A 27,318-nucleotide genomic window follows, 5' to 3' on the forward strand; every position below is an offset into this window, starting at 1 on the left:
TACGTCTCTCACAACAGGGTGGTTATAAAATTACCGGAGGAGTTCAGAGCTCTCCAGCGAGCAAAGCATTAGACGAAACACTGGCAAATTTCATGGACATACACAGTAGGGTGGGTCGATTTTGACTTTTTTTTTGAAATCGAAAACGCCTGAGGTGGGAAAAGTTGTGTATTGGCATCAAATGCTCGCCTAAAAAATTTTTTGGAAATCAAAATATATTAAGATCTTCCGCCAGTCCCTTAAAGTTTGGACAAATCTGTAAAAATCGACATTTTTTAATTTTTAAAAAAAAAAATCTTATGCATAATATTTTGAATCGCCTGTGGTGGGAAAAGTTGTGTATTGACATCTAATGATCATATAAATTTTTTTTGGTTACCAAAATATATATAGATCCCTCACCAGTCCCTTGAAATTTCACTAAAAATGGAAAAGTTGATATTTATTTGTTATTTTTTAAATGTCTCATTGTCTCATGTTTGATTTTTTAAATCACCCGTAGGGAATATGATTGCATAGTAAGATTCTTCACTCATAAATAATAATAATAATAATAGTCAAGCTCCACTCAACCGGTGAAATTTGGAATATTTTCAAAAATTTTAAAATCTTGATGTTTTAAAGCAAAAATTTTATTCAACACTTAAAAAAAAAAAAAGCATTTTTTATACTTTATTTTTCTATAATAACACTATAGAATTCTTTAGGATTAAAACATAGGTATAAAAGATTGAAGTACCAGAAGTCCGTCGTCGCAGTTTTACTGCAGCTCTTCGCTCATTTTCCCGAAGTATTAGGGGAAAATGACTAAGAATTCACCTCGAAGGTTTTTTTGTAATAAAAAAGTTTTACACCTTATACATTGCTTTATTCTCAAATTTTGGCATTAATTTTCGGGAAGCCAATGTTGTACGTATAAAGCCATCATGGCGTGTTGCTCCACAAACAGATAAAGATGTTTCTGTCACCAACCTATTTGCTCTTTCTACCGCTTGTGTATGACGTAGTAAATTCCACAACTCACTTTCAATAACGTCACCCGTTTCAGCTACTTTCTCAAGTTCCGCATTGGGTATATGTTTGGTGAGTGGAAGGTCTGTAAGGACACAATTTTGCCAATTTATCAATTCTGTATAGTCTTTTGCTTGAAAATTTAGAGGTGGAATGACAAAATCACGAACAGTTTCATTAGTAAAAGTTTGGGATCCTTACTAAGGATCGTGTGCCATTGATCATGGCTATCAGCAGGTTTTCTGGATGACCAAAAAAACCATTTCTTTATATAACAGGGTCAACTACTGATTTCAGATCATGGCTAAGATATCTTGAGTAGTGGATAACATCCCAAAGATGCTGTGCACCAGCTGTGCATGAAGGCTCAGTTTTAATTAAAAACCAAACTTTTGCATACACTTTTATAATGTAATCTACAATAGTCCCTATTTCCAGCGATGACTCTTTTCTACCAACATACAACCGAAGTACTCTGTTTGCTGTTGTAAGCCACCTAGCATGAGATAGCTTTTCTGGTGATTTGATGGACAGTGATGTTGAGCAGTTTCCTGAAGATATTGCTTGACATATTTGATACAAGTATTTTTTGGTCAGTGCAAAGTCCATCTGTATCAACTGTAATCAAATCAAAAACGATTTTTTTTTAAAGTTGACAATTGGAAGCTGCTCACATGTGCCAAGAAGCTTCCCTATAGGACCATTATATGTAAAAGGACCTGTAGTGCTTCCATCAAGATGCCGTAACAGATAGCGTAAAGGTAGCTCATTGGCGTGCAATTGATATATGAGCCACTGCAACGGCCTTTTTAAATGCAGCTCAGTCTTATTACACCACCTTTCCCACCAGTATTGACTGCTGCTCCATCTGATCCTACTGCAATTAAATCCACAGTTGATACTTGGGTTGTTTTTAAATAGTCTAATATGCTTGATTTCAGATTCCCGGCAGAGGTGGTATATGTAATATATGATAATTATTTTGTTCGCAAACAAAGAGTCTTACTATTTACACCACAGGTGATTAAAAAAATACATAAGAAATGAAAAAAAAGTTTTGAAAAAAGTAAATTTTTATATATTTAGTGAAATTACAGACCTGGCAGAAGATATAAATATATTTTAATTACCAAAAATTTTTGTTAATGAACATTAGATGTCAATACACAACTTTTCCCACCACAGGCTATTAAAAATATTATACATAAGATTTTTTTAAAAAAATTTAAAAAATGTCAATTTTTACATATTTGGCCAAACTTTTAGGGGCTGGCGGGAGATCTAAATATATTTTGATTTCCAAAAAAAATTTTATGCGAAAATTTGATGCCAATACACAACTTTTTCCACCACAGGCGTTTTTGATTTCAAAAAAAAGTCAAAATCGACCCACCCTAATACACAGCAGACCATGGATTTTTGATTTCTACAATAAAAAATAGTACCATAAATCACCACCAGGGAGAATTTTGGAGCTGAAAAATTGTATTATTGTGATTACTGAAGAATTACCTGAAGAAGGTACAATAAAACTGCCATTGAATTTCAATGTCTAACAAATGTAGAATAATACCTCAAGTCGCCACAAAGAAATTCCGGCGCTGCATCTAGGATTCCTTTTTTTGACTATATTCATGCAGGATGGTGCACCACCCCACATTAGTGGCAATATTTTGCACATGCTTCATTAGAGTATGAAATGAAATATTTCTTTGATAGCAGTCATTTGTTGTGCATATCTTACGATGTGGTCACCATGGTTCCCCTCTCTTTCACTTTGCGACTTTTGACGGTGGAGAATTTTTAAAGCTGTTGTGTATCAAGGACATGTTCCTAATATCACAACTTTGTTAACTTGAATGTCGCAGGTAAGACAATAATTCAGATGTGTGAAAAATGTGCATGGCATGCAGTTCTTGGAATATCACGACAGTGATCATAATAAACCTTATTTCTAAATAAAAATCATCTGTTGTCAATAAAATTGATGCATATTTTGTCAGTTGGAATTTGATCATACTAATGTTCCTAGGAATACAAATTTCTACACCGCTTCTGCACTTTTTAAAATATTTCAGAAATCAAAATCCCACGGTCTACTATGTCCATGATATTTGGCAATGTTTTGTTCAATCATTCACTCTCTAGAGGCCTCTGAACACCCCCAGTTATTATACAACCACCCAGTATATATCGACGGCACTAAATCCAATGCTGGGAACCTAATTTTTAGCAACTTTCCTGTTTTTGAGATATATGCGATTGATATATAGCATATAATGTTATATTTCAATAGTGTAAGTTCTTGGCTGCTGTTAATAAACGAAAGATAACTCTGCAGCAAAGGGGAATATGTTTGTTTACACAAGGATCAGCAAGCTATACAAAGCTTTTGAGACTTTCCGATAGTGATTGCTCATTCTCTTAAATAGTGTATTAGTTTTAAATTTCTATACTAAATTTAATGTCCATGAATGAAATTGTTTCAATTTAATTTTAATATTTAAAACTTGCATAAAGATTTTTAGCATCCTCTCTGATACACTGAGACTTGGGCCATTGAAATATAGCATCATATGCTATATTTGTATTACATATATCTTGAAAATGGAGAAATCGCAAGAAATTACATCTCTACCATTGGATTCAGCGCCTGTGATGTATGTAAGGACTATGTTTCAATTATTTTTCTGGAAAAACTAGTCTGTACAGTTCTCCTATTGGCAATGCCTGAAAACATATTATTTGCAGATTATGTGCTAAAAAATTTTGCTTGAGGCAACTAATCAGCATGTGAACTATAGACTTGAAAAAAATACATATGAAAGGTAAAATCATAGTGAAAAAAGAAAAAAAAAACAATAAGTAAATTTTTAAAAATTTGTAAAATCACCACTTTTTTGTGCTCTCACTATGTGGGGGGAAGAAATTTAAAAATCTATTCCACTGTTGAGGGCTTTACATGCCGATATTCGCCATTGGTGGATTATGATCCGAAAATATGATAATTTACCTACACAAAAGTGACTAAGTCGCAAAATCAGTCTTGTACAGAACCAACAGATTTCGGGTGTTGGCGGTGTCGCATAGTACGCTTTCTGTCAATGGATGCCGCTGTTTCCCACACTTTTTACTCATTCCCACGCTTTTAAGCCAGCTGCATCGAATTCTTTCAAATCCATAAAATACTAGGTTCCGCCCCCAAGCTGACCTTTGGCCGTTTTGGCTCAAGTTTAACATTCCGTTCCCAGGATGGCCACCTGCATCCATGGACCAGCTGCATCCTTGGGAAAGGAGAGAGAGAATCCCCATTTGTTTTCCAAGAAAAAGGGGAAATGAATTTTGCGGGGCTGGGGCGCGGCTGACTTGGAAAACGAGGAGAACGATCAAAAACTTTGGAGAGGAGTCATGTTTTTCTGACTCTCCAGAAATCTATCTAACTACGAATCAATTGTGCATTTCTGAATCTTGTAAATAGTGTGTAAATAAAAACAATGTTAAGTTTACCCCTGGTAACTACTTGCTTTCCACTCAGCATGCCACACATACTACCACTACGCTACAGCAAGATATAATTTGGAGCCAGCGGTGGAGATTGAAAGTTAGATAGAAAATGAGAGTTTTTCGTCCTCTCTTCTCTATTGAAGAAAGGCAATCTTTCTTTGAGAAGTTGTGTTGCTGCAGCCTAGCTGCGAAAAAAGAAAGATCGACCCCTGATCTTATTTTATGGTCAGTTTTTATGACTTCGCTCCTGCTTCCTTGCTCCGGCGTGAAGGACCTCCTGCTGGTTTCTTCTGTTGAATGGAGAAGATCGACCCCGATCTTGATGAGAAGTCGAAAGTGAGTGAAAAGATCGCCCTGCAGATCTGTTGAGAAAAACGGAATTTCGTAGTCGTCTCGCGATTATCCTGATCTCTGAGATATATTTTTTCGAAAGATTCGAAATTTTTCTCTGTCCAACCTGGCAGATGTGTATGTGTGAAGTGTTCCAGTGGCGATCCTTGCCTGTTGCGTTGTTCCTACGGCTACCCTAGCCGATTGTGTTGTTCCTGGGCTATTCCTGCCGATTGTGTGACGCTGTGACATGCGTTAAGGAGACATCCTGTTCTCCGGGGAAATTTGTGAACAAATTTATTGGTGAGGCCAACTTGGTCTGATTCTGGTCAGAACGTCCGTTTCTGAACAGTGTGTTTAGCCGCGCATTTGGTTCTGTCCAAGAAATGTGATATTTAGAACAAATTGACTCATTTTTTCGCGAGTGCTATGTGATGTGAACATTTAAGTTGCATTGGATTACTTTGAAGCATTGCCAGGGTACAGCCAGCGTAAGTTTTTTCTCTTATTGTTGGTTGTGAATAGCTTGTTGGTAAAAATTCAAAACAGTGCATTTGCTTGTTTACATCAGATTGAATTGTTTACTTATTTTGTGCTTTTGCTGTTTGTTCTGATGCTTTTCATACAACTTTAATTTTATGCCACTTAAACACTCTTGTGTGTGCGGTTTTTTTAAAAATTTACTGAAAGAGTTTTGGTTATTGTAATTTGCATTTTATTTTAATATGGCATTTTTGATAAAAGTAAAGAAGGTGGACCTTGAAGAACTCGCAACAGAGTACGGGGTACAATTTACTTCCAAAATACGGAAGCTAGATTTAATAAAACAAATTACCGAATGTACTGATTATGAGGAAGAGGTAGCTCAGATTCTTTTAGAGGAAATTGTTCAAATTAGGGATAAGAAAGAGAAAGATGAAAGGGGTAGAATTGAGAGAGAGGAAAAGGATAAACAACGTGCTTTTGAACTTGCTATGCGCACGAGCACGAATGGGGGGACAGCAAGTTCTTCCACTAGAGTAATTCAATCCAGTATTCACAATTTAATACCTAAATTTGATTCTTCCCAAAGTGATATTTGTCTGTACTGAGTCATGTTCGAATGGCAAGTTAGACGAGCGGGCATTGAGGAAAGTGATTGGGTATCACAATTGATACCATTTTTGCCCTTAGAAATAGCCCAGCTAATAGCGCGTGAATCAGATGAAGACGCTGAAAATTATTCTTTTGTTAAAAATTTGCTCTTAAAGCGATTTAAGTTAAGTGCCGAAAGCTTCCGAAAAAAATTCGTTCAGCACCAAAAACGTGACAACAGTACCTGGAAAGACTTTGTTTTTGAGCTTAGAAACTATCTAAATGAATGGATTGACAGTCTAGAGGTTAAGGATTTTGAAAATTTAAAAGACCTTATGATTACTGATCAGATGAAAAAAAGAGCCCCATCGGAAGCAAAAGAACACTTCCTAGATGACTGGTCAACAATAAAAAGCTCTTCGAAGTTAGCAGACATGCTTGACAACTACGATGAAGTAAGGAAATTTAAAAATTCAAATTCGGAAAAAAGGACAGGAATAATTTGTCTGAAAAGGCGGAGCTAATAAAGAACGAAAGCGATAAACCCCAAAACAGATCCCTTTCCGATAGGGTAAACAACAGTTTTGAGAGGCGAAGACCCCTGCGGTGCTTTGGGTGTAGCAGCGAGACACATTTGTGGCCGACTTGTCCTAAGAATAAAAAGAATAGTGGATTCCCCGTGGCGGAAGAGGTACTCAATTGCGTTAAAAATCTCGCTGGAGAAGAGCTATTAGCTCCATTCATTACTGAGGGAACTGTGAATTCTTTTCCCATTCGTATTCTTCGGGACAGTGGTAGTTCTATTGACTTGGTTTGCAGAAAATATGTAAACCATAGCGATTTTACCGGGGAAAATATTTGGTTACAAACGCCTTTAGACAAAAATAAAGTTTGTTTACCCCTTGCCAGTGTTTACTTAGAAGGTAAATTTGGGAAAGTGAAAACTAAGGTAGCAGTCATAAGTGACGATTTAGATCAAGGGAGATACTTATTAGGAAATAGAACTGCGCTTTTGTTAGGGGACAGCTTCGAAAAGTATTGCTCGAACAGAGATGCTTTAGATGCTGTAACAACGCGTGCTCAGGCTCATGAAAAACAAAGTTCAGAAGGAAAAAATCCTTCTGAGAAGTGTAAGGTTTCTTTGGACAATACTCCAACTTTTCCCGTAACGCCTTTGGAAAAATGTAGGAATTCCGGAAGTCGATAGAAATGAGCCAGAATTATTGTTAGCCAGGATAAGTCCTGAGGAATTCAAGTCAGCGCAGATGGAGTGCCCCACTCTTAAGCCCCTCTTTGAGTTAACGGGGAAAAATACGGGTCTAAAGGAAAAGGACTATTATTGTCTTGAAAATGGAAAACTGTTTTGGTTTCAGGAGGATCACATGGGTAACACTAGAAAATTAGCGGTTGTCCCAGAAAGTTTGAGAAGTAAAATACTTACTCTTTGTCAGGAGGGTACCTCTGCAGATGAGGGAATGACAAAGTCTGGTAAAAATTTGAGCCAAAATTTTTTCTGGTCTGGTTGCCATAAGCAAATGGAGAAGTTGATCGAAGCTAGACATAAACGTCAGATAGCTGGGAAGTCAACTGATAAGAAGAAAGCCCTTTTGAAACTAATTTCAATTATTCGAGAGGTATTTTTTGGAATCAATTTTGATGCAAGGCGATGGTGCCGATTTCTTTATTTTTGTTCTTACTTTTTGAGGAGCAAAAAGAAAAAAAGAAGAAAAATTCGACTTAAAGAGTTTCCCTAGCATGGAAAACTTTGATGACAGTCATAAAATAATGTTCCACTTACTAAAGTTTCAATGTAGTTGCAAAATTTTTAAAATTTTGGTTTTGTGTATGTACAAGTTTTACTTAATGTATTAAGTATGTTATCATTTATGATTGAATCTGTTCATCATTTGACAAATGATTGATTAATGATTTTTCAGGTTTTTTAATTTTTAGATTGGTTGAAAATTATTTTAGTGACATTACTAAAAAACTGAAAATGTGTTAACTGTGCATTTTTAAAGCAACTGCATTGGTCAGGTTATTATGCTATACATCTTAAATGTTTTGAAATTTTAATTTAAACTAAAATTTTGAAATTTTAAATGAGTTAAGACCAGACAAGCTGTTTATTTTTGTATCACAACCAACTTATAGGAAAGAAATGCTTGATATTTTGATGTGAATTTGCATTACGTATTATTGTTTAATTTCTTAATGGATTTGAAAGTTCTAAAGGGGGAAGGAGTTGTGGCATAGTACGCTTTCTGTCAATGGATGCCACTGTTTCCCACACTTTTTACTCATTCCCACGTTTTTAAGCCAGCTGCATCGAATTCTTTCAAATCCATAAAATACTAGGTTCCGCCCCCAAGCTGACCTTTGGCCGTTTTGGCTCAAGTTTAACATTCCGTTCCCAGGATGGCCACCTGCATCCATGGACCAGCTGCATCCTTGGGAAAGGAGAGAGAGAATCCCCATTTGTTTTCCAAGAAAAAGGGGAAATGAATTTTGCGGGGCTGGGGCGCGGCTGACTTGGAAAACGAGGAGAACGATCAAAAACTTTGGAGAGGAGTCATGTTTTTCTGACTCTCCAGAAATCTATCTAACTACGAATCAATTGTGCATTTCTGAATCTTGTAAATAGTGTGTAAATAAAAACAATGTTAAGTTTACCCCTGGTAACTACTTGCTTTCCACTCAGCATGCCACACATACTACCACTACGCTACAGCGGATTTCAAGAAAGCAGATTTGTAACGCTCCACTGTACTACATTTGCAAGAAATTAAAAGCTAATTATATACCTAAACAAAGCCTTAGAAGAAGGCCTTTTTGATGACTAGAATTCTATTTCAAACATTAAAATAATGTTAACATGTAAGGGTATACTTCATAACAACATAACTCACACGATTACAACTGATGCATAAAAAGTTTTCTTTTTTTTAATTAGATGCAAATACAGTTGAACGTCTATATATTAAAACCTTCTCACATAGAAATCTTCTGTGTATCAAGCGTTTAGAAAATCTATATGATCATTTCATTGAAAAACTTTCTCTAGATCGAGAAAATCTCTGTGCACTGAAATATTTTTCAATACCGTATTCCATTTATATTTTATTCCATTCAATTTTATACCATTTGTGTCACAAAAATTAAAATCAATAGCTGAGGGAAGTTAAGTACTACAAACCCTACAAGTCAACTGGGATTGAGGAATGAGCAAGCAAGTGGTTGTTTTGTTCTGGAACTCATAAATTTCTGCAAGTCGTTTACAAATTTTGGTTGCAGCCTGTCCTGTAAAAACCATTTCTAGTTATTCTTTTTGTTTGATGATTGTTTCTCACCCTAAAATCTGCTTACATTCAATAAAAGTTTCAAAATTTCCTAGCCATCAAAAAACGAAATGCAGAAGGCATTTGAAACAATATTTCTGAGACTTAAGTTCTCAGAATATGTAACCGATTGAAGATTTTAATGAACGGAATAAATAGGAACATTTCTTTATTAAACATTTTGCAAAACTGGTTGTTTAGCAACACATTTGTAGATTTTTTTTTAAAGAAAAGAATGCAATTCTGATCAATGTAATCACTGCTTTAATAAATGGTTTTAAAAAAGTTTCTACGACTCAATATATTTTTTCTCATAAATTCATTTTTCAATTCTTAACTTTTACATAATTCACATATGAACTCGAAATTTCACAAAATTCACATATGAACTAGAAATGGCACTCTGTATAAAAATAGTCATTTTAACCTTAACATGTTGGGAGTAATTATAACAATATTGGGAGGGGGGGTTGTAGTTTCCAAAAAAGTGAATTTTTCTCTTTTAGTTAAACATTTCAAAAATACATTCCCAAAATTTCAAGCTGTTTCAAGCGAAATTCTCAAAGTTATGAAGTACAGTGATCTCTCACTTATACGCAACCTCTGTTATATGCGTTTTTCACTTATGCGCGTTTTTCTCACGGGCCCGGCCAGCGATATAGGAAAACAATGTTAACTCTTGTTCATTTATTAGCGAAACCTATAATGCACCTTTCACTAATGCGCGATAAAATTTTTTCAAATTTTAGTTAAATCACCTACTCACGCTTTGCTTATCAGAAGATTCGTACCCTTCTTGATGTCTCTTGGAATGCTTTCACACACCTTTATTCCAATGTTCAAAATGTTTCCAAGAACGCGTTTTTTTTCGCGCAAGTGTGTGATTGAGGGTGCAGTTAGTCTTGTGATTGACACCTAGAGGGGAGAACAGGTTACATGCGAAAAGGTTGACCTTCCTAAAAGTCGTGGTGAAGCGGAAAGCATTGACATAGCCTATCGAGGATCTTTTGTATCCTCACAGACTATGACAATGACACTGATCACGCGACAGTTTTTAGGTTTTGTGGAATTCGCTTACATACTGTACAGTGCATAAAAAATGACAAAACGTGTAACTTCAAATTTTACCCTTTTTATTAAATTACAATGCATAAATGGAAATTATGTGCGTATTTATTCATTAGTATCAGTAGTGTACTATTAGTATTACTATAACTGTTGATAATTTACTGTATTTAAGTTTATTTTGGGGGTTTTTCACTTATGCGCGAATCTCACTTGTGCGCGAAAATTTCGTTGTCATCTTTGGTCGCGTACAAGTGAGAGGTCACTGTATTCAGTCTCCGCTTTTTGAAACTGTAGCTCCGACAGCTGCTGAAGAATGCAGCAGTTCTGGCAGCTGCTGACTCTCAGAATGCCATTGCTGCTTGCTTGGGGTGAATTAAATATAATATAAATAAAAGGCGAAAAAAGAAGAGGCTGAGGAGATGGAAACTGCTACAGCGACTGTAATCTAGCTGGAATTGATGTTTTTTAGCTTCTAAAACTTTAAACCCGTTTTTCTCAACACCGCTTTTTCAAAGTCTGTGTTCATTCAGGGGCAGCATTTTAGCATTTCATTTGGGGGGGGGGGGGGTCGAGTTTTTTAAATATGAATTATACCTCAGTATGGAACAAAACACATATTGGCTAACAGCAAGTAATCATGATATGGGTTTAGAACTAATAAAATTAGTGTTCAAAAACAATTTAAATTTTTATGACAAAATTTGTAATTCATTTTATAATACAATGTTTTCATGCAAAGTATCTTGATTCTACAGTTTTCACCTTTTAATAAAGTTTTAATGCTTGATTTTAAAAATACAGAATAACTGGAAATCTTGTTCCTAATCCAACAATATATGCCCAGTGTCATGCTCTTTTTTCAGTAAGTTTTTTCTTTTTTTCCCCCATTGATCTTCGAAAATAATTCTCTAACCTCCTGAGACATGCAAATGAATTTTCTCAACTAGATGAACTGATTGGAATAGTTGATATAATATAGAGGTAATAGAGATAATATAGAGGGTGAATTCCAGGAAAAAGGAGACATGACACTTGAATTTAAAAAATTAATTTTCTGTCACTTGCCATATACCATTCTCTACAGAAATAAATGAATTTTTTGAATCTTAACTGGTTTTTGCCAAATAGTTTGATTGCTTTTAGAAAATCAAGTGCAAAATTAAGTTTTCTCTTTGGGTTTCTACAGAGCAAAAAATCTCTTTTTTCCTACATACTATAACTTCAATAAACTTGTTATCAGCATATAATATTTAGGTTAACTTTTGTCTTTTGAATGTCTAGTTAAACTTTTTGGTAAGTAATTTAAAATTCTTTTTTTTTTTTTCAACCATGAAATAGGTCCATTACTAAGGTGACAATTTGATCTCCTTCTGTTACCAAAATACTATATCTCAGTTAATTCACCAAGAACCTATTGGGTATAGAAACTAATGCTTTTTTTATGCAAAGCAGAATTATGTCCCTTGTCAAGGAGGCATAGTTAGAATTTTAATATAGATTTAATTTATATGGTTTTTAACGGTAACAGAAGGACATTTAACTATAAGCTGGTACAGGCTAAAATTTTGGAATGCTAGTACAAAACAAACTCTTATATAAAGTTGGTAGTTACATTAAAAACATATGTAAGTAATATTTGTATGAAAATTATGTGTGCTTTTATTTAAGAATTTAACTTTTATTTAAATTTATTAAAAACTATTTCATGATTTTATTTCCTCTATTGTATGTGATGAAAATCATGAAAACTACACTTAAAAACTCCTAAGCATGTGAAAATCATTTTGGTATGACATGTTTGTGATATGACAAGCCAATTCAATTAAAAACATATGTTTGAAAACATGAAATTTATATTGGAACAATACAGTATTGAAACTGCTTTCAGATTTGTTGCCACAAGTCACAGGAAAAGACTGTTTAGAGCATTGATTTAACCTTTAAAAGTACTGAGAAGAGATCAGTAAATTCATAGATCAACTTTCAAAAAGATTGAGAGAAAAGGCTCCAAAAATATCCATTCTCATCCTGACACACAAAATATGCGCTATTTGAATCTTTTAACAAGTTATGTTATTGAATATAGTAAGTACTTCAACAAATTGAAGGAGATTTCACTTCAAAGTCAACAGACTGACTTTGAAAGTCAATAAATAATGTTGAAAATACAGCTGAATCAAAAACACCAAATCATAAGAAAATGCCAAAGGATTCATAAACATTTGGACGCCCTTAACAAATACACAGTTCACATGCTTAAAATAATTATTTTTTAAAACTAAAGGTGAAATTTTAATGATTGAACACTCCTGTATGTGCCCTAATTTTTACAGAATTTTCCCTTTTACAGTTTGGCTGAACTTTTAGGGAGAGCATGATAGCGTGAAAATCCTGTTGCAAAAATGTCCTTCCGTTACCATTTTTAAAATTTGATTTTAAAAAAAAGTTACTAACAAAAAATTCTTGTGTTTGGCTTTTTTAGCTACTTACTGTGGTGTGTATAAAAGTCAATGCATCAGTTTTTGGAAAAATATTAATTTTGATATGCTCGCAGACAGAAATGCATCGATTTTTTTTTGTAAAACTGTCCTTCCGTTACTGCAGGAATTCACCAGAGCCAACAGTACAGGAATAAAGAGATAACATTACAGAAAAATATTTATCATCAAATCTTGTGTTAATTACATTAGAAACTGAATCTATTCTTTATTTACAATACGTTTAATAATGTTTGACTTTATATCATCATGTGTATTTTGGTCACCTCTTCGAAATTTATTTGAATATTCTTTGTGCCTTTTTAAAATTGTCTTGAAGTAAGAATTTTTTTTTGAAAAGATCCACGCTTGGTTGAAATATACATCTATGCGAAATTTATTAATAGTTTCAATTGTAGCTTGAACTAAAGCTTGAACAGTCCAAAAATGAAGTTTAGCTGGTTGAAGAAAGCATTGTTCAAAAACAGTCCTCAGTACAAACAAAGCGAATAAAAATTCAAACGAAGACATATTAAAGGACATTAGCTTTTTAATTATTGAAAGAGTTGTTTTCCAAAATCACCTCTTTGAAATCATCGAGAAGGGTTTTTATGGTTTAAGACCATCTTGTGTTGTCTCTTGAAGACCTTCTTGTGTCAATCCGAGATTGCATAGTTAAAGTGCCCCAGAAAAGATAGTTGATGTGAAATTTTTTTTTCAAAAATAGTATATATTTTTTAGAAGTATCTATGACAGCATACTATGCATTGAGCAGCTGAAATGTGTTTCTAGCGGAAGAAAGTGATGAACACTAATTAATTAAACATACTTAAAATACGACCGTAACAATGAACGTAAAATATCAAGGCATTTTCTTGTGAAAATCATGCAGCTACACCACTGCACGGGCCTCTCATAATCATCATTACAGAGCACACAAGATTGAAATATTTAGCCGATATGAGGAAATTACGTCTTCAGTTAAAATTAACCGTGATTCTTCATCAGTTTTTTCTGTTCTGAAAAGGCCAGTAAAGGCTTGATGAATTTCTAATTAATCATTCAAAAAACGGAAAATACTTGCTCATGTCTGAAAATGTGTTAAGTTTCAACAACCATTACAGATATCTAGCAAGAATATTTTTTCATGAACATTGATTTGCGATTTACGTAAATTGAATTTGCTCATTTTTTAGCATCCCTCTCAAAAAATTTGGGGGTGCGATCACCCCCTCTTGACCCCCCTATTTGCCACCCCTGTGTTCACTCCCATTTTAAAACCAATTGACCGATTCATTTCAAATTTAGTACACAAATTCTGCATATGAAAACCTACCCCCTACTTTGAGTATGAGTATTTTTTAAATGGGCTTTTTACAAACAAAATAGCAGAATATTTTGTGAAAAATAGCACTTTTAACTTTGAAGGGCTGCCAAAAATTTTAAAGTCAAACAAGAAAAGATCTGTGAAAGTAAGGGGAGGATTGATTAATACTTTGACTAAATTCAAATAGAATTTGACTTCAGATTAATGTCAGCTGAGATACAGTGAACCCGGCAAATCTCCTTTTTCCAAAGGTGCTCTGGGAAAAGCTGTGTCACTGGCTTGTCTGTGAATATCTTTTGTTCAAAAATTTATAGAGTATACTTAAAACTATACAAATAATGCACAAAAGGATGTTAATAAATAAATTCAAACCATTTTCTAAAAAAAATTGTAAAAAAGGCGAATTTTTTGATGCTAAAAATCCTACCTCTACCTTAAGGTCTCTTCAATATATCACAAATTCACTGTATCAAATTTTTTCCCAGCTATTTGTTACTTCAGTACATGGAGGTTCAACTGTAATTTTGCAAGATCATGCTTGAGACAAAACTAAATGTTAATAACACTACTTGAAAAAAATGTAGATAGTTATTATCTGCCTTAGCCTCTGCCTTTAGAACCCTCCTGTTCTCACATGTTAATATGCTATAAAAAATAGTTTGCAAGTATTCTCTTGAACACATCATGCAAGTTATTCACAAACGTCCTGGTAGAACAACTTGTAACACATACTAACAGGGTAATTGGGGAATACCAGTATGCATTGCAAAAGGAAAGACCAATTAGACAAATACTGGAGAAGGCCAAAGAATATAAAATTGATACTTATCATCTTTACATTGAATTTAGAACAGCTTACAATAACATCATTATAGAGAAATCGCTTCAGGCACTGTTAGAGCTGGGAATCCCTAAAAAAAATGGTTGACCTCATAACAATGGCTCAACAGAGTAAAATGTACAGTAAAGTTGGGACCAGATTTATTGAATCTAATCTAAACCAAAAAGGGACTGAAAGAAGGAAACTCCTATTCATGCCATTAAGGAGACTCCTATTCATGTAATCTGTTTAATTTAGCAGTAGAGAAAGCGATTAGAGAAACTGGTAGATAAACTTAGAAAGCAATTTTTTTTTAATTCGTTCAATGGCTAGCATTTGCACATGATACTGATACTGAGGGAAGAACTAAAGCAGCCATTGTTGAGACTTCTAGTGCACTCAGAGCAGCAGCAAAAAACTTAGGATTGATAGTCAATGAGGAAAAAACAAAATTCATGGCTATAACAAACAGACTCACAAATCTACAACCACTGAAAATTAATGAATATGAGTTTGAACAACTGCACCAACTTAAATACTTAGGTACAACTGTATAAATAGCAGTAATAACATAAAAATTGAAATCAAAAATTGAATCAAGATGGCTAACAGATGTTATAAAGAAATGTAAAACCAGTTTAAATCTAAATACATAAGTAGCAAAACAAAAATAGAGTTTTTGAAAAATACTAGTAAAACAACTGTTTTATGCGGTTGCAAATGCTGGACAATTAACAAAGAAAATGAAGTGAAACTGATGACTTTGGAGATAAAAATTTTGAGAAAGATCTTTAGTGCAGTAAAAGAGAACGGAATCTGGAAAATACGATATAACCATGAACTTCAATTGAAATACAGAGAACCTAATATAGACAAAGTGATCAAGGTTTCTCAGATTAGCTGGTTCAGACATGCATTTTGATACAGCGATGAAAATTCCCTTAAGAAACTAACTTATCTAACTCTATAAGGGAAAGGAAAAAGGGAAGACAGAAAACAAGATGGACAGCTAGAGTAGAAAAGTGGTTGAAGGACTTGAGAGTCAACTGATGGAAGATTATAGCTTTGAATAGCTCAAGATTTTGTTTCTGACTGAGACAGTCTGGACCGGCAACTGGTTGTAGTGCTTGGGAAGAAGCTCAGATAAATTCCTTATTTACTCTACAAAACCTAACCATTTACATCAAGAAGAAGCTTTTTACACTAACTTATTTTACTTACAAAGAAATTTTCCGCTTTTAGAGATTTAGAAATTAATCAAAACAAATTAAAACCGTGCTTTATTATAATGAAACATTTGAAAACTAGACAGGTTAAATAGGCTTTTCAATTTCAGAAAAAATGCTTACAACTCAGCATGCTGGGAGGAAGAATAGCTCGGGCATAGTCAGCTATTTCATTATATAAAGCACTGCCAAGCAATAAAATATCTATAGCTTCTTGCTTACTGCTATCAAGCAGATTGTTTTGTATCGTTCTGACAACAGAGCGAGAGCCATCTCGTAACTGAAAAAGAAAAAAGAACAGTGTTTAAGCTATCAAATGTAGATTTTCAATAATTCAATTACATTACTCACTTATGAAGCAATCATAAAGTTTTAAACTAGCTGTAATTTTACAGGAGATGAAATTTGATTTTTGATGGAAAATAATATCTCATACAAAATAAGCATAGTGTGTAAGCGAATGAAACTTAGAGCTAACATTTTATAATGTCTAATAGATTTATTTCATAGTGAATAATAACTGAAGTGTGAACCCGAGACTATCTAAAGTGTCATAAAGGTTAGTTTCTGAAACACCCAAATACAGATCGGCTCAAACTGTTATAAATTTGATTTTTGTTAAGGTGCTGGTTTGGTTTGATGGTTAAGTGCAATAGTTTTTTATGATGCAAAATATTCATATTTAATTTATATACATAAATAAAAACATTATTAGCAGGTGTGCTTTTAAAGGGAAAATTTTGCCTGACTTACTTTAGCTTTAAAAGACATTATAAATTTAAATTTCAATATTTATCAACGATTCAAAGTTATAACTAAATAAATAACAATAATAATAATAAAAAACAAGCACACAGCATTTAAAATCCAGCCCCTGGTATTAGAATGTTGATACCTTGCATTCAAATCATGTTTTTTGCAGGCGCGAATTGCGATAAGATCCTACTCATTGGGTTTAATGTTTCTACAAGTGGCTCTTATCATAATCATAAACATGAAACTCATATTTTTAATTCCAGGTATCAAAGTTCAAAATAATGCCAAGAGCTGGATTCTAGATGTTGATTGCCGGATGCTGGATGATGTGCGGCGGATGCTGTTTTTGTCAAGAGGATTGTGTCAAGTTGAGAGTATCGGGTACAAATAAAGTTGCTTCCCGGGGCTCATGGGTAAGGACGAGGGGAGAAGTTGCCCAGGAAGAGCACCTACATGTGGAGGCCTGTGGACCTCAAAAAGGATTGGACAACAACAACAGTCTAGTGAAAACAATAAGCAATCTTGATAGCACAAAAATAATATTATTAAAGGTTAAGAATTTTTAACATTTTAAAATTGTATTTATTATTTTATTTTTTGTATAACAAAATACATATTTTTAAGCAAAAAGAATAAGTGGGGGAGGCTGTTTTCAATGTTTACGATTTTTTACTTAACAGATTTAAATTGACATATAACACTGCTTGTCATTAAGATATATTAAGCTTACATACTTGTACTAATCACCAATACAAATACCTTTGACCTTCCCTCCAAAGCACCAGTGCCAGCATACATTTTGCTGACCTGATCTCCATTTTGAATCCACATTTGCTTAAATACTTCACTAAATCTTGACGTAATCTGAGGCTGCTCAGAAATTCCCAAAACAGAGAGCTGTTGCTTTAAAATCTTAAAAAGATAAAAAGAAAATCAGATATAAAACTTGGTTGTCTTGTAAAGTTCAGCCAATAAAAGCAGATAAACAAACTTACTTCAAGCCCAATAAATGTTTGTACACTATTAGTTCTATCCAAGCAATCTAAACAGTTTGTACGAAATGTTCCAGTTTGACACCTATCAATACATAAAGTTAAAATTTAGTCAAAATATACAAGTTACAAAAATCTTATTAATGCAGTTAGTCTATTAAAAAATGTAGTTCCACATTAGTACTGTGCAGTAAAAAAAAAAAAAAGAAAAGAAAATTTGAATTTTTGACATCTTGAATTCAATTTATGCTTTTTGGAATCATGAGTGTGTGTATGTAGGCATGTATGTGTTCGCATTAGGGTGTCCCAAGATATAATGTCGAAAAAGAAATTTGTGAAATTGAATACGCATACTCTCCATATTTTTTCCATTTCACTACAGAAACATGAGAAAAAATGTTTATTGCAATAAAATAACAGGAACCCGTGCCGGCTTGAGGTCAAAGTTGGACCTAAAATCCTGTATGGCGACTACAGTGGAAAGATCGCTAACTGTATAATTCCTTACTACACGCGACATCAATTTATTTAAAGCAGATACTTACAACAATATTACACTACAAGAAACATTATTGCACAAATTTTCGTTTCAATGTTTCTTTTTGCAGTCAGGATAGATCTTCTGGAGCTCTTGAACGTAACGTAACACAAATTATTTTTGTTCCTCATCAGCTGTTAGCTAACCATGAAGTCCTGCATCATTTTTTACTGCTCTTTCAGCTACATCATTCACTGCTCTAAGCATTGAGACAGACTTTTTTGCATCAAGGAACGAAATTTTATTGACCCGTAAAGAGGGTCTCTTTTTGAAAAAACTATCATCAATTTTAAGTCTAGTAAACAATGACTGGTTTTTGTCTGATATGAAATTATCAATTGTTTTCTCTGCAAAATAATAAAATAACTAGTAACAAATAAACAATATAAAGGAATAATTAATTAAACAACTAAATGAAATCAATGCGAAAAACTTACCATACAATGAACTGCAAAGATCTTCTGTCGCTGGAATGCATCTTTTCTCATGGATTGAGAGGTCTTCTCAACGTAAATTTGTCGGCATTTTTGATTTTGTTTCTTTTTCTACCTCATCATCAAAAAGAGCTAAAACTGCTATTTCATCAGACAAATACCATAAATGCTGGATGAATTTTTGTAGAGCAGCTTTTGAGGTAGTTGGGTCCACATTTTCGTTCGCTTTCAAAGATTTCAAAAAGCACAAATCTTTGTTGGGTGTTTTGACTGCCAAAATGCATTAAAGCCATAGTTTCACATATATTGTCACTACAAACAAGCAGATATCTAGGTGAGAATGCTTTATTTTCTTTCGTACCTAATTTTAGTTGTTAACTAAACAGTAATAGTTTTAGGGAGTAAATCGCTTGAGCCATCCATTGAGCCTTGTGCATGGCTTCTTATTTTATTGCATTAAATTTTATTTTCTGTATCTCTGCCTAAAAATATGATAGACAGTTCTATTAACTCTCGGCAGTCATCTCTGACCGTAACATTAGTAAGCTCAGCGCGGTAAAAGCCAAGTAAATTTTCAAGTTCGGGCACAATTCGGATCAACTCCGCAGCTTCTCTATAGCACTGTATTTTAGTGGGATCGATGTTTTTTTCATGGCTCTCTCAGATTTTTGAAGAGTGGAATATCAGAGCTTCTTATGACTTGCTTAATTTTCACTTCGAATACTACCTTTAACACCAGTTCATATATATGATGGCGGCAAGCAAAGGAAAGCATTTTTTTAAAAAAATTTTTGCTCAAGAAGGGCGCAAACACCATTAAAACGACCTGTATTGAAAGCTGTAGTATCAGAACAGAGAATTTGAACTTTGTCTTCGAGATTCGAACCTAAAACTGCCTTCCAAACAGCCTGTGCCTGTTCTTTTCCTGTAGAATTTTTCAGTTTAGGCACAGCAATGAGTTGCTCCTTACATCCATGTGAAATTATAGGTAAGCGATCTGCTTTTGATTTTCGAGCAATCAAAGCAGGTAAGTTTCCCATCCTAATGTAAAGTCACTACATCCAGTACCTCGTATTGAAATTCAATTTTTATTCTTTCCGCACGCTATTTCCGCTTTTCAATAGTACCTTCAAGAATACACAGAATCTCGTATAATTAACTGACACCTGTCCAATGCAGCAACTAACTTTGGAGCAACAAAATCACTCCTTATTACATATTTACTTGTTCCAGGTTCTGATTTAATTGCTCCAAGTTCTGATGTATTTGTTCCAGGTACTGTGATTTATGTGTTTCAGGGAAATTTTCTGAATGTATATTTTCACTAGAACTCGAAGAGGATTCTTCTTGTACTGGTTCATACAATTCGGAGGATGTTGAAGTGGAATCGTACTTCATTCGCCTTTCGTTGACAGCTCGAAGTCGAGTCCTTTCCTCTCTGTCGGCCACTTTTTTTATCCCCTCCAACTAAGTGACCATGTCGGCAGGTCTCTCTTTGGAGTTGCAAGAAAATCCCACCTTCCTCTATTTTGATTAACCGAAGTGCATCAGCATGTGCAATATCGAATAAATTTTTCAAATTACTCACTAATTATTGCTAGCATTGCCTGAATACTTCTTGCAGTTTTTTTGCATTTTTTTTATAAGTCTCTCAGAATTTGATACAGGTTTTTAAGTTTATTTACACAATTTGGCAACAATTTGGTGGAAAGGATTGCCTTTTCTTAAAAGATGATATATTTCCGAATAGTGAGATTTGCACTTTCACTGATGGTTAAATTTACTTCTTGAATGTTATAAAACAAAACAGACAGAACTTCTTCGTTAGACGGAGGTTTTGAGCCTGTAATTTGACGTTTTACGACTAATATAAATATTTCTCTTTTTTTTCGAACTACGCAATTCCACTGCCATCTTCTGTTCGCGATAGAAGAACTATTATATGCGCTCGCTCATTGGAGTGTATTCGTACTGACACGTTTGACTGTTTGCACATTGCCACGGATAAGCCCCCCAACATGTTTTTCTGTTTTGATTTGTTTTCAGTGCACCATACAGCTGTTTTGAGCTTTGCAAAGTATCTCGTCGCCAGCGTTCGCTTGCTTAGGGATACAGGTGCTATTTACACGTTTAGGGGAAAGTCGGCACGGGTTATTGTGCTTCAAATTGCATGAAACTTTTTTTGGAACAGTTTTGATATGAAAAAAAAGAAAATAGGAGGGTATGCGTAAAAAAAAAAAAAAAAAAAAAAAACTTATTTTTTTGGGATACCCTAGTGAGCATAGATGCATAGACGTGTGTGTACGTGTATGTAGGCATGCATGTGTGTAGGATATGGACACAACCTGGAAATGGTGCTCACTGGTGGGCAGCATCAGGAGGGGTTGGTTGACGATGGTGCTGCAGAGAGATGTGGGGGGAAAATAAAATCGATGGACAGATGGATGGGCAGACGGATGCCTAAAATGGTCAAGTGAGAGCAATCAGCAATTTGTGATTGCTCAAAAAATAAATAAATAAATAAAATGCTTCTTTCACCATTCTTGCTGATTCCAATGCAAAAGAGCCCCCTGAATCTACATATGACCTTCATTTTCCCCCATCACATCCCACTTTTTGGAAATAGCTCCCCCTCCCCCCCCCAATTTTCTTAGTTTTCAACAGTTCCAGAGTCATTATTTTTATTTGGAGGGGAAGAGACAGTTATATTAACCATTAACATTCTTCTGAGGGGCTAGAGAGGTGAAATTTTCAAAAGCATGAACATTTGGAGTAAGTTGGGAGGGTTATGGGGGTATTCAACCCTAAAATATTTTCTAAATCATCTTCTTTTTCTAGGGATATGTTTTACCATGTTTTCACACATTTTATGGGGTAACACCAGAGCATCAGACTCATTCCTATAACCCTCACGCCTGAAATTTTTTCCATGTTGGGAAAGTTAAAAAAAAATATTGGAAGCATCTCATGTTGTATACTTAGAGTCGAATCACAGATTTTCAGTAAAGAACCTTCGCCTATTATTCTACTTATATCCACAGATATAGTTAAGAGTGAAAATGAACTCAAGAATGCTTATAATAGAGCAGTAATGTATATATCTGTGTTTGCCCTGCTCCCATTTTGTATTATTTCTTGATACAGCTCAGACTTCAACTTCCCTGATTTGTCTGGATTCTCCTACCTTTTCTGTACCAATAACATACAATTTACAGGTAACAAACTGTTCGATATGTTCTTTAAGATATCAGTTTAAACGATACAAAATGCGTTATGAGTAAACACTCATGATTGATTGATAATAATTTTTTATGTTCTTTCAAATTTTATTTCTTCAGTATTTAAATACAAGTCCCCAAAATAAATAAAAAAATAAATAAATAAAAGTACTTTTAAAATTATATAAAAACTTCAATACCCAATTTCTATGACATACAAAGTGCATTCAAGAAATGTAACGAGCATTGTTTCATAAAAACCGATTTATTGGTGCAACCTAAACAAAGTATCAAAACTCTTCAATATGAACCTATTGCATCAATATACTTGAACAGTCTCAATTTACATGCCTAAAAGGTCTCCTGGCAGTCCTTGGTGAAGATGTCCTCAAGGAACATGAATGTTCTCTACAGATTCCTAATGTTTCTTTCAAGCTCTTTCTTCAAGTGGGGGAACAAAAACATTACAAGGGGCCAGGTTCAGACAGTTAGGGGGCTGGGAAACCGCTATCAACTTGGTCCAGATCACAGCTGTTGCTTCTCCATTAACACTGTTGACATGAATCCCCATTTGCAAATCTGGAATCCCATCCCATGTACTGCATATGTTGAAATGTTCAGAACGTTGCAATTTGTCGGATCGTAATGGACAGTAAGATTTTACAACATTGCACACACGTTTCATCCAGGGTTGCCAACCTTGGAGAAACAATTTGATGAGCATCTGTGGTGATTTTGAGGAGCAATTTAAAATTTGGCAGAGCAGTTTGGTACTTTGTATAAAAATAAATAAAATGGCAAAGTCCACTTATCTAAAATTGTTTTTGAGCTTTAATAATAATTTTAAGAACTTGAATAAAAATAATTATTTTTAAATTAATAAAACAGCTACACACACTATTTCAATCTTTGAGTATAAGCATCTTTATTTTCCCATATTTATATATTTTGCATGACAAAATAGCAAAATATAATCAAAATGAATTTAATTTTGTTAAAATCTTCATGAGCCATAACTTTGGTAAGCCTAGTAAGTCTGGTAAGCATTAAGACTAAATTTGACAAATTGTGGTTGCTTAAGTTAACTTGGATGGAACTGGAAAATGTTTTTGAATGGGCAAGGCAGTCTTCAGCAAACAACTAAATATAAGAAGGTTTGAAAATAAATCTACAAAAAAATACTTATATCTGAGCAGCAAAATAATACTATACAAAAATGAAAGATTGTTATAGAAGCGGATTCAATGGGCAGTTTAAAATGCATAAAAAATCCCCCCTCACTCCTATTTTACCCTCTTCACCAACAGAAAGAAGTTTATTTCTTTTTCTAATCAAGAAAGAACGCATACGTCAGCAATACACCGACGGGAAGATCACAGCAAAAGGGAAGTGAGGGGTATTTCCGCGATTGCTTGAAATCACTCACCCGGGAAATGGGTGTAAAGTAACAATGAGCATAAAAGTCTTTAGCAAAAAAATAAAATGTAAGAACGGTTGAAAATAATTGTCTATAAGAAGTTATTAAGGTCTAAGTGGTAGGATGGCACAGTAGACAAAAATGTGCGAGAGTTTCGGAAGCGGATAAATAAAAATAATCTCTCACTTTTTTTTTTTAGAAATTAGAAATTTCTCTGACTTTTCCAGGCTATTCATGTGGGTAGACAGTGTGTAATTAACATTGAAAAGGGATCTTTTTCCTACTTTTACAAGAGTAATTAAAGAGTAAAAACTTTAAATATTAGCCAACTGACTTGAAATTTGGCATGTTGGAGAAGAGGGGGCTCATGTGAACATGGGGCACATGTGAACATGATATGTTTAACTAATATCACTTCAAGCAAAAAATCTGGAAAAATTCTCAATTAAGGACAGTACCAGTTGTACCCCCTAGGCAAACATTTAGAGCAATGAGCCATTTTATGTTTCTGTGGTGGCAACTTCTTTGTTCTCGCAGGTGTGGAAAAATTTTTACCACTGTCTTCTTCACGTGATAACATTTTTAAAACTAACTGCGAATCTAACTCTTACTATTACGAACCATTGTATGAACATTGCGAACATCTAGGAGCACACAACATCTAGGGGCACTAGTGAACAGTTCCCATAGCTGCTCTCCATAGGCGCCCATATGTGAAATTTTAAGGGGGGGGGGGCTCAGATACTTTCCCCATGGTTTAGCAGGATATTTTTCCCATAGAAACCGACTTTAGTACAGATTATAGAGTTATTAAAATTGGATATTTTTAATAACTTATTCACTAGAGGCTGGAGAAGAAATGTTTTTTCATTTTTGCAAATAAAAAGTACTAAAACCAAGAAAGTTCTAATTTTAAAGGGGGGGGGGGTTAGCCCCCTTACTCTCCTATATGGGTGTCTGTGCCCCTCTTCTTAATATTATTACAAGTGTAGGATATTGTAAGTGTTAAAAATGTGTAAATATTTATAATTATTGTTTTCCTATAATCAGTTTGTGAATTTATTGTCAATTGTTATTAATATAAATAAACATAAATAAATAAATATTTAATATTTTATTTTTTAAATTTTTTTTGACTAAATATTTGATCAATAATTTAGTGTTATATATACTTACAGGAAATAAAAAGACACAAAAGTTCTCTTTAATAAAAACTGAAGTTCAAAATCATTTTAAAATACATTAACAAACAATGTATGAAGCTTAAAAGCAAAATATACATATAGTAACCCTTACATAAAAAAAAATTCTTTGTATTATGTAGTCATATAAGTTTTGTCTAGTCTATTCAGTGATCAGAATGGGCTACGATACTTCAGAATTTGACAGTGTGCAGTATATTCGGGAAAAATAGTTTCTCAGTGAAACAATAACTGTATAATTGAAACTGAAGCAGTATAGGTTACAAACCCCCTTCAATGTATTTGTTATTTAGGTATATGTTTCATATTGAAGAATTTTCCTTTAAAATAGGATGCTTCTCCTGCATTTTTCATTTGTGTTCATATGTGTCCCAGGCCTGTTCACATGTGCCCCCCTCTAGGGGACATGCAAAAAACTGCAGACTTTTTTAAAAATACCATAAAGTAAAGAGAATCAATTTTTTAAAAAATCCACAAAAAATCCATGTCACAAAGAAAAGTGCATTCAATCATGGGGACACTTTTGAGGTGAGAAATGTATAATATTTTTTCAAAAAAAAAAAAAAAAAAGAAAAAGAAAAAAAAATGTTCACATGTGCCCCCCTTTTCCCTATATCTTTTACATCACTGAGAAGCTAGGGGTAAGCAAAAATGTATGAAAATTCCAACTTCAGAAAAAATGATGTACCTTTCTCAAGTCACTCAGATAAAAATTACATGATAAATCTAGGTTAAAGCAAATTCATTGCACATGTCATTGCCTGATAGGCCAGAAAACGTTCTTTCAAGAAAGAGACTCAAAATAACCTCTGCTTACTTGAATGCTTTGGGAATTTGGGAGTCTTACTAGTTGCATAATCTTATTGTGATAATAACTTCAAATCTATTTTCTTTATTTCTAACACAAGTTATAACTAATAAATTGCATTGAAACATTATCATATGATTAGTTGTTGAATCAATTTTGCTTCCTTATGTCTAAAAGATTTGTTTAATTTCTTTTACAGCAAATTGAGGAATATTTGAGATTATGCATTTTAACAACAAACTCAATTGTGTCACTATAAATGAAAATTGTGTTTTGAGCCATAGCTTTCATTATCTAATAAAAAGTTTTCCAATGATGTCTACTTCATCATTTCATCTTCAATTTATTTTATTTTTCTTTTTAAAATTTCAATATATGAAATGAAACTCTGAATGTTAATTATAATCTTTAAAAACAAACTCTTTTAGTAGACGCTGCAGAAGAAGTCTACATTATTTAGTGTGCACCTGTTTTAGCAAACACAAATCCTGGTAAGAAAATTTTAATTTCAAAACATTTACTATTCTTGCTGATTTTGAAATTTTTAAATTTTACTCATGCATTTACACAAACTTTAAAATAGAATTGAAGATTTCAAACGAAGAAGTCACATTAAGTAAGTAGTAAATACAGCATCAGAAAAAACTAAGGTACTTGCTTTTGGATTTCATCCACATCTTTGAAAAAATATCCAAAACTGTCCAATTGATTTGATATCTTTCTTTTGAGATTACTTAAATTTTCTTGATGCCCACCTCGACACTGAGCGTGATAATCAAATGCTATGTATGGAATTCTTTTACTGTATCTTGAAGCTCTATGATGGTTCTGGGAAAATAAAAAATAATCTAAATTTAGTTTAATACAAAGAACACAAATTCTCGCTGAAAACATAAATGATAGACTATATTTATTAAGTGAAACAAAACCAAATTTAAAGGACATCATGCATCTCATTTGAAATGAAACAAATAGTGACATGTAAATTATGATGATCAATGCTGAAAACAAATTATGCAACCATTTTAATTTTTTTGATAGCAGAACAAAATGGGGATTAGCCTTTATTTAAGTAAACAATCTAAATACAATTGGCACCATTAGTCATAATTATAAGCATAAATTACAATTAAACCTGTGAACAAGGCCCTATCAAACATACTGACAGTCCTGCACATGAAAAATAAAAAGTTTAATAAACTATATGCTCCTAATGTCATAGTTAACACAATGCTCAGCATTTACCAACAATAACCATTACAATAAATTTATTCAAAGATTAAATCAATATTATTAAAAGAACTACAATATATATATATATATATATATATATATATATATACGAAGCGTGTTTTAAAAGTAAGTTCCGTTTTGAAATAAAAAAAGAACGAGTACAAATAGAGCAAAGAAATTTATTGCACAAAAATCTACCACCCTTACGCTATTTTTCGACATTACTCCCGTGATTTTCCGAGCATTTGTCATAGCGTGGTACAGGTTTTTGTATACCTATTCCTACAAAGTTGCCGCCCGTGTAGTCAACCATGAGACTCTTACAGGGCTTTGAGTGGGACGTTTTTGAACATCCTCTGGTCTACCCCCACCTTGCTCGCAGCATCTTTCATTTGTTTCGGCATCTGAAGTCTTTCCTAGTTGGTCTGTGGCACAACAGCAATAATGAGCTCAGAGAACATGTTATTCCAAGGATGACTACACAGGCGGCAACTTTGTAGGAATATGTATACAAAAACCTGTACCACGCTATGACAAATGCTCGG

At 33.8% G+C, this 27,318-nt stretch overlaps 1 protein-coding gene across 1 annotated transcript in view; it reads right to left on the bottom strand.

Moving 5' to 3' along the window:
* LOC129218917 (synaptojanin-1-like) overlaps positions 1-27,318 on the bottom strand; it is a 186,162-nt gene that overhangs the window by 68,198 nt on the left and 90,646 nt on the right. Inside the window, exons 8-11 of the mRNA XM_054853238.1 lie at positions 26,199-26,368; positions 17,927-18,008; positions 17,691-17,843; positions 16,299-16,455 (exon numbers count right to left, since the gene is read on the bottom strand). Of these exons, the coding sequence (XP_054709213.1) occupies positions 16,299-16,455; positions 17,691-17,843; positions 17,927-18,008; positions 26,199-26,368 (562 nt within the window). The remainder of the gene's footprint in view (positions 1-16,298; positions 16,456-17,690; positions 17,844-17,926; positions 18,009-26,198; positions 26,369-27,318) is intronic.

The sequence above is a fragment of the Uloborus diversus genome, chromosome 3 (genome assembly GCF_026930045.1).
Source record: "Uloborus diversus isolate 005 chromosome 3, Udiv.v.3.1, whole genome shotgun sequence".
Classification (NCBI taxonomy): domain Eukaryota; kingdom Metazoa; phylum Arthropoda; class Arachnida; order Araneae; family Uloboridae; genus Uloborus; species Uloborus diversus.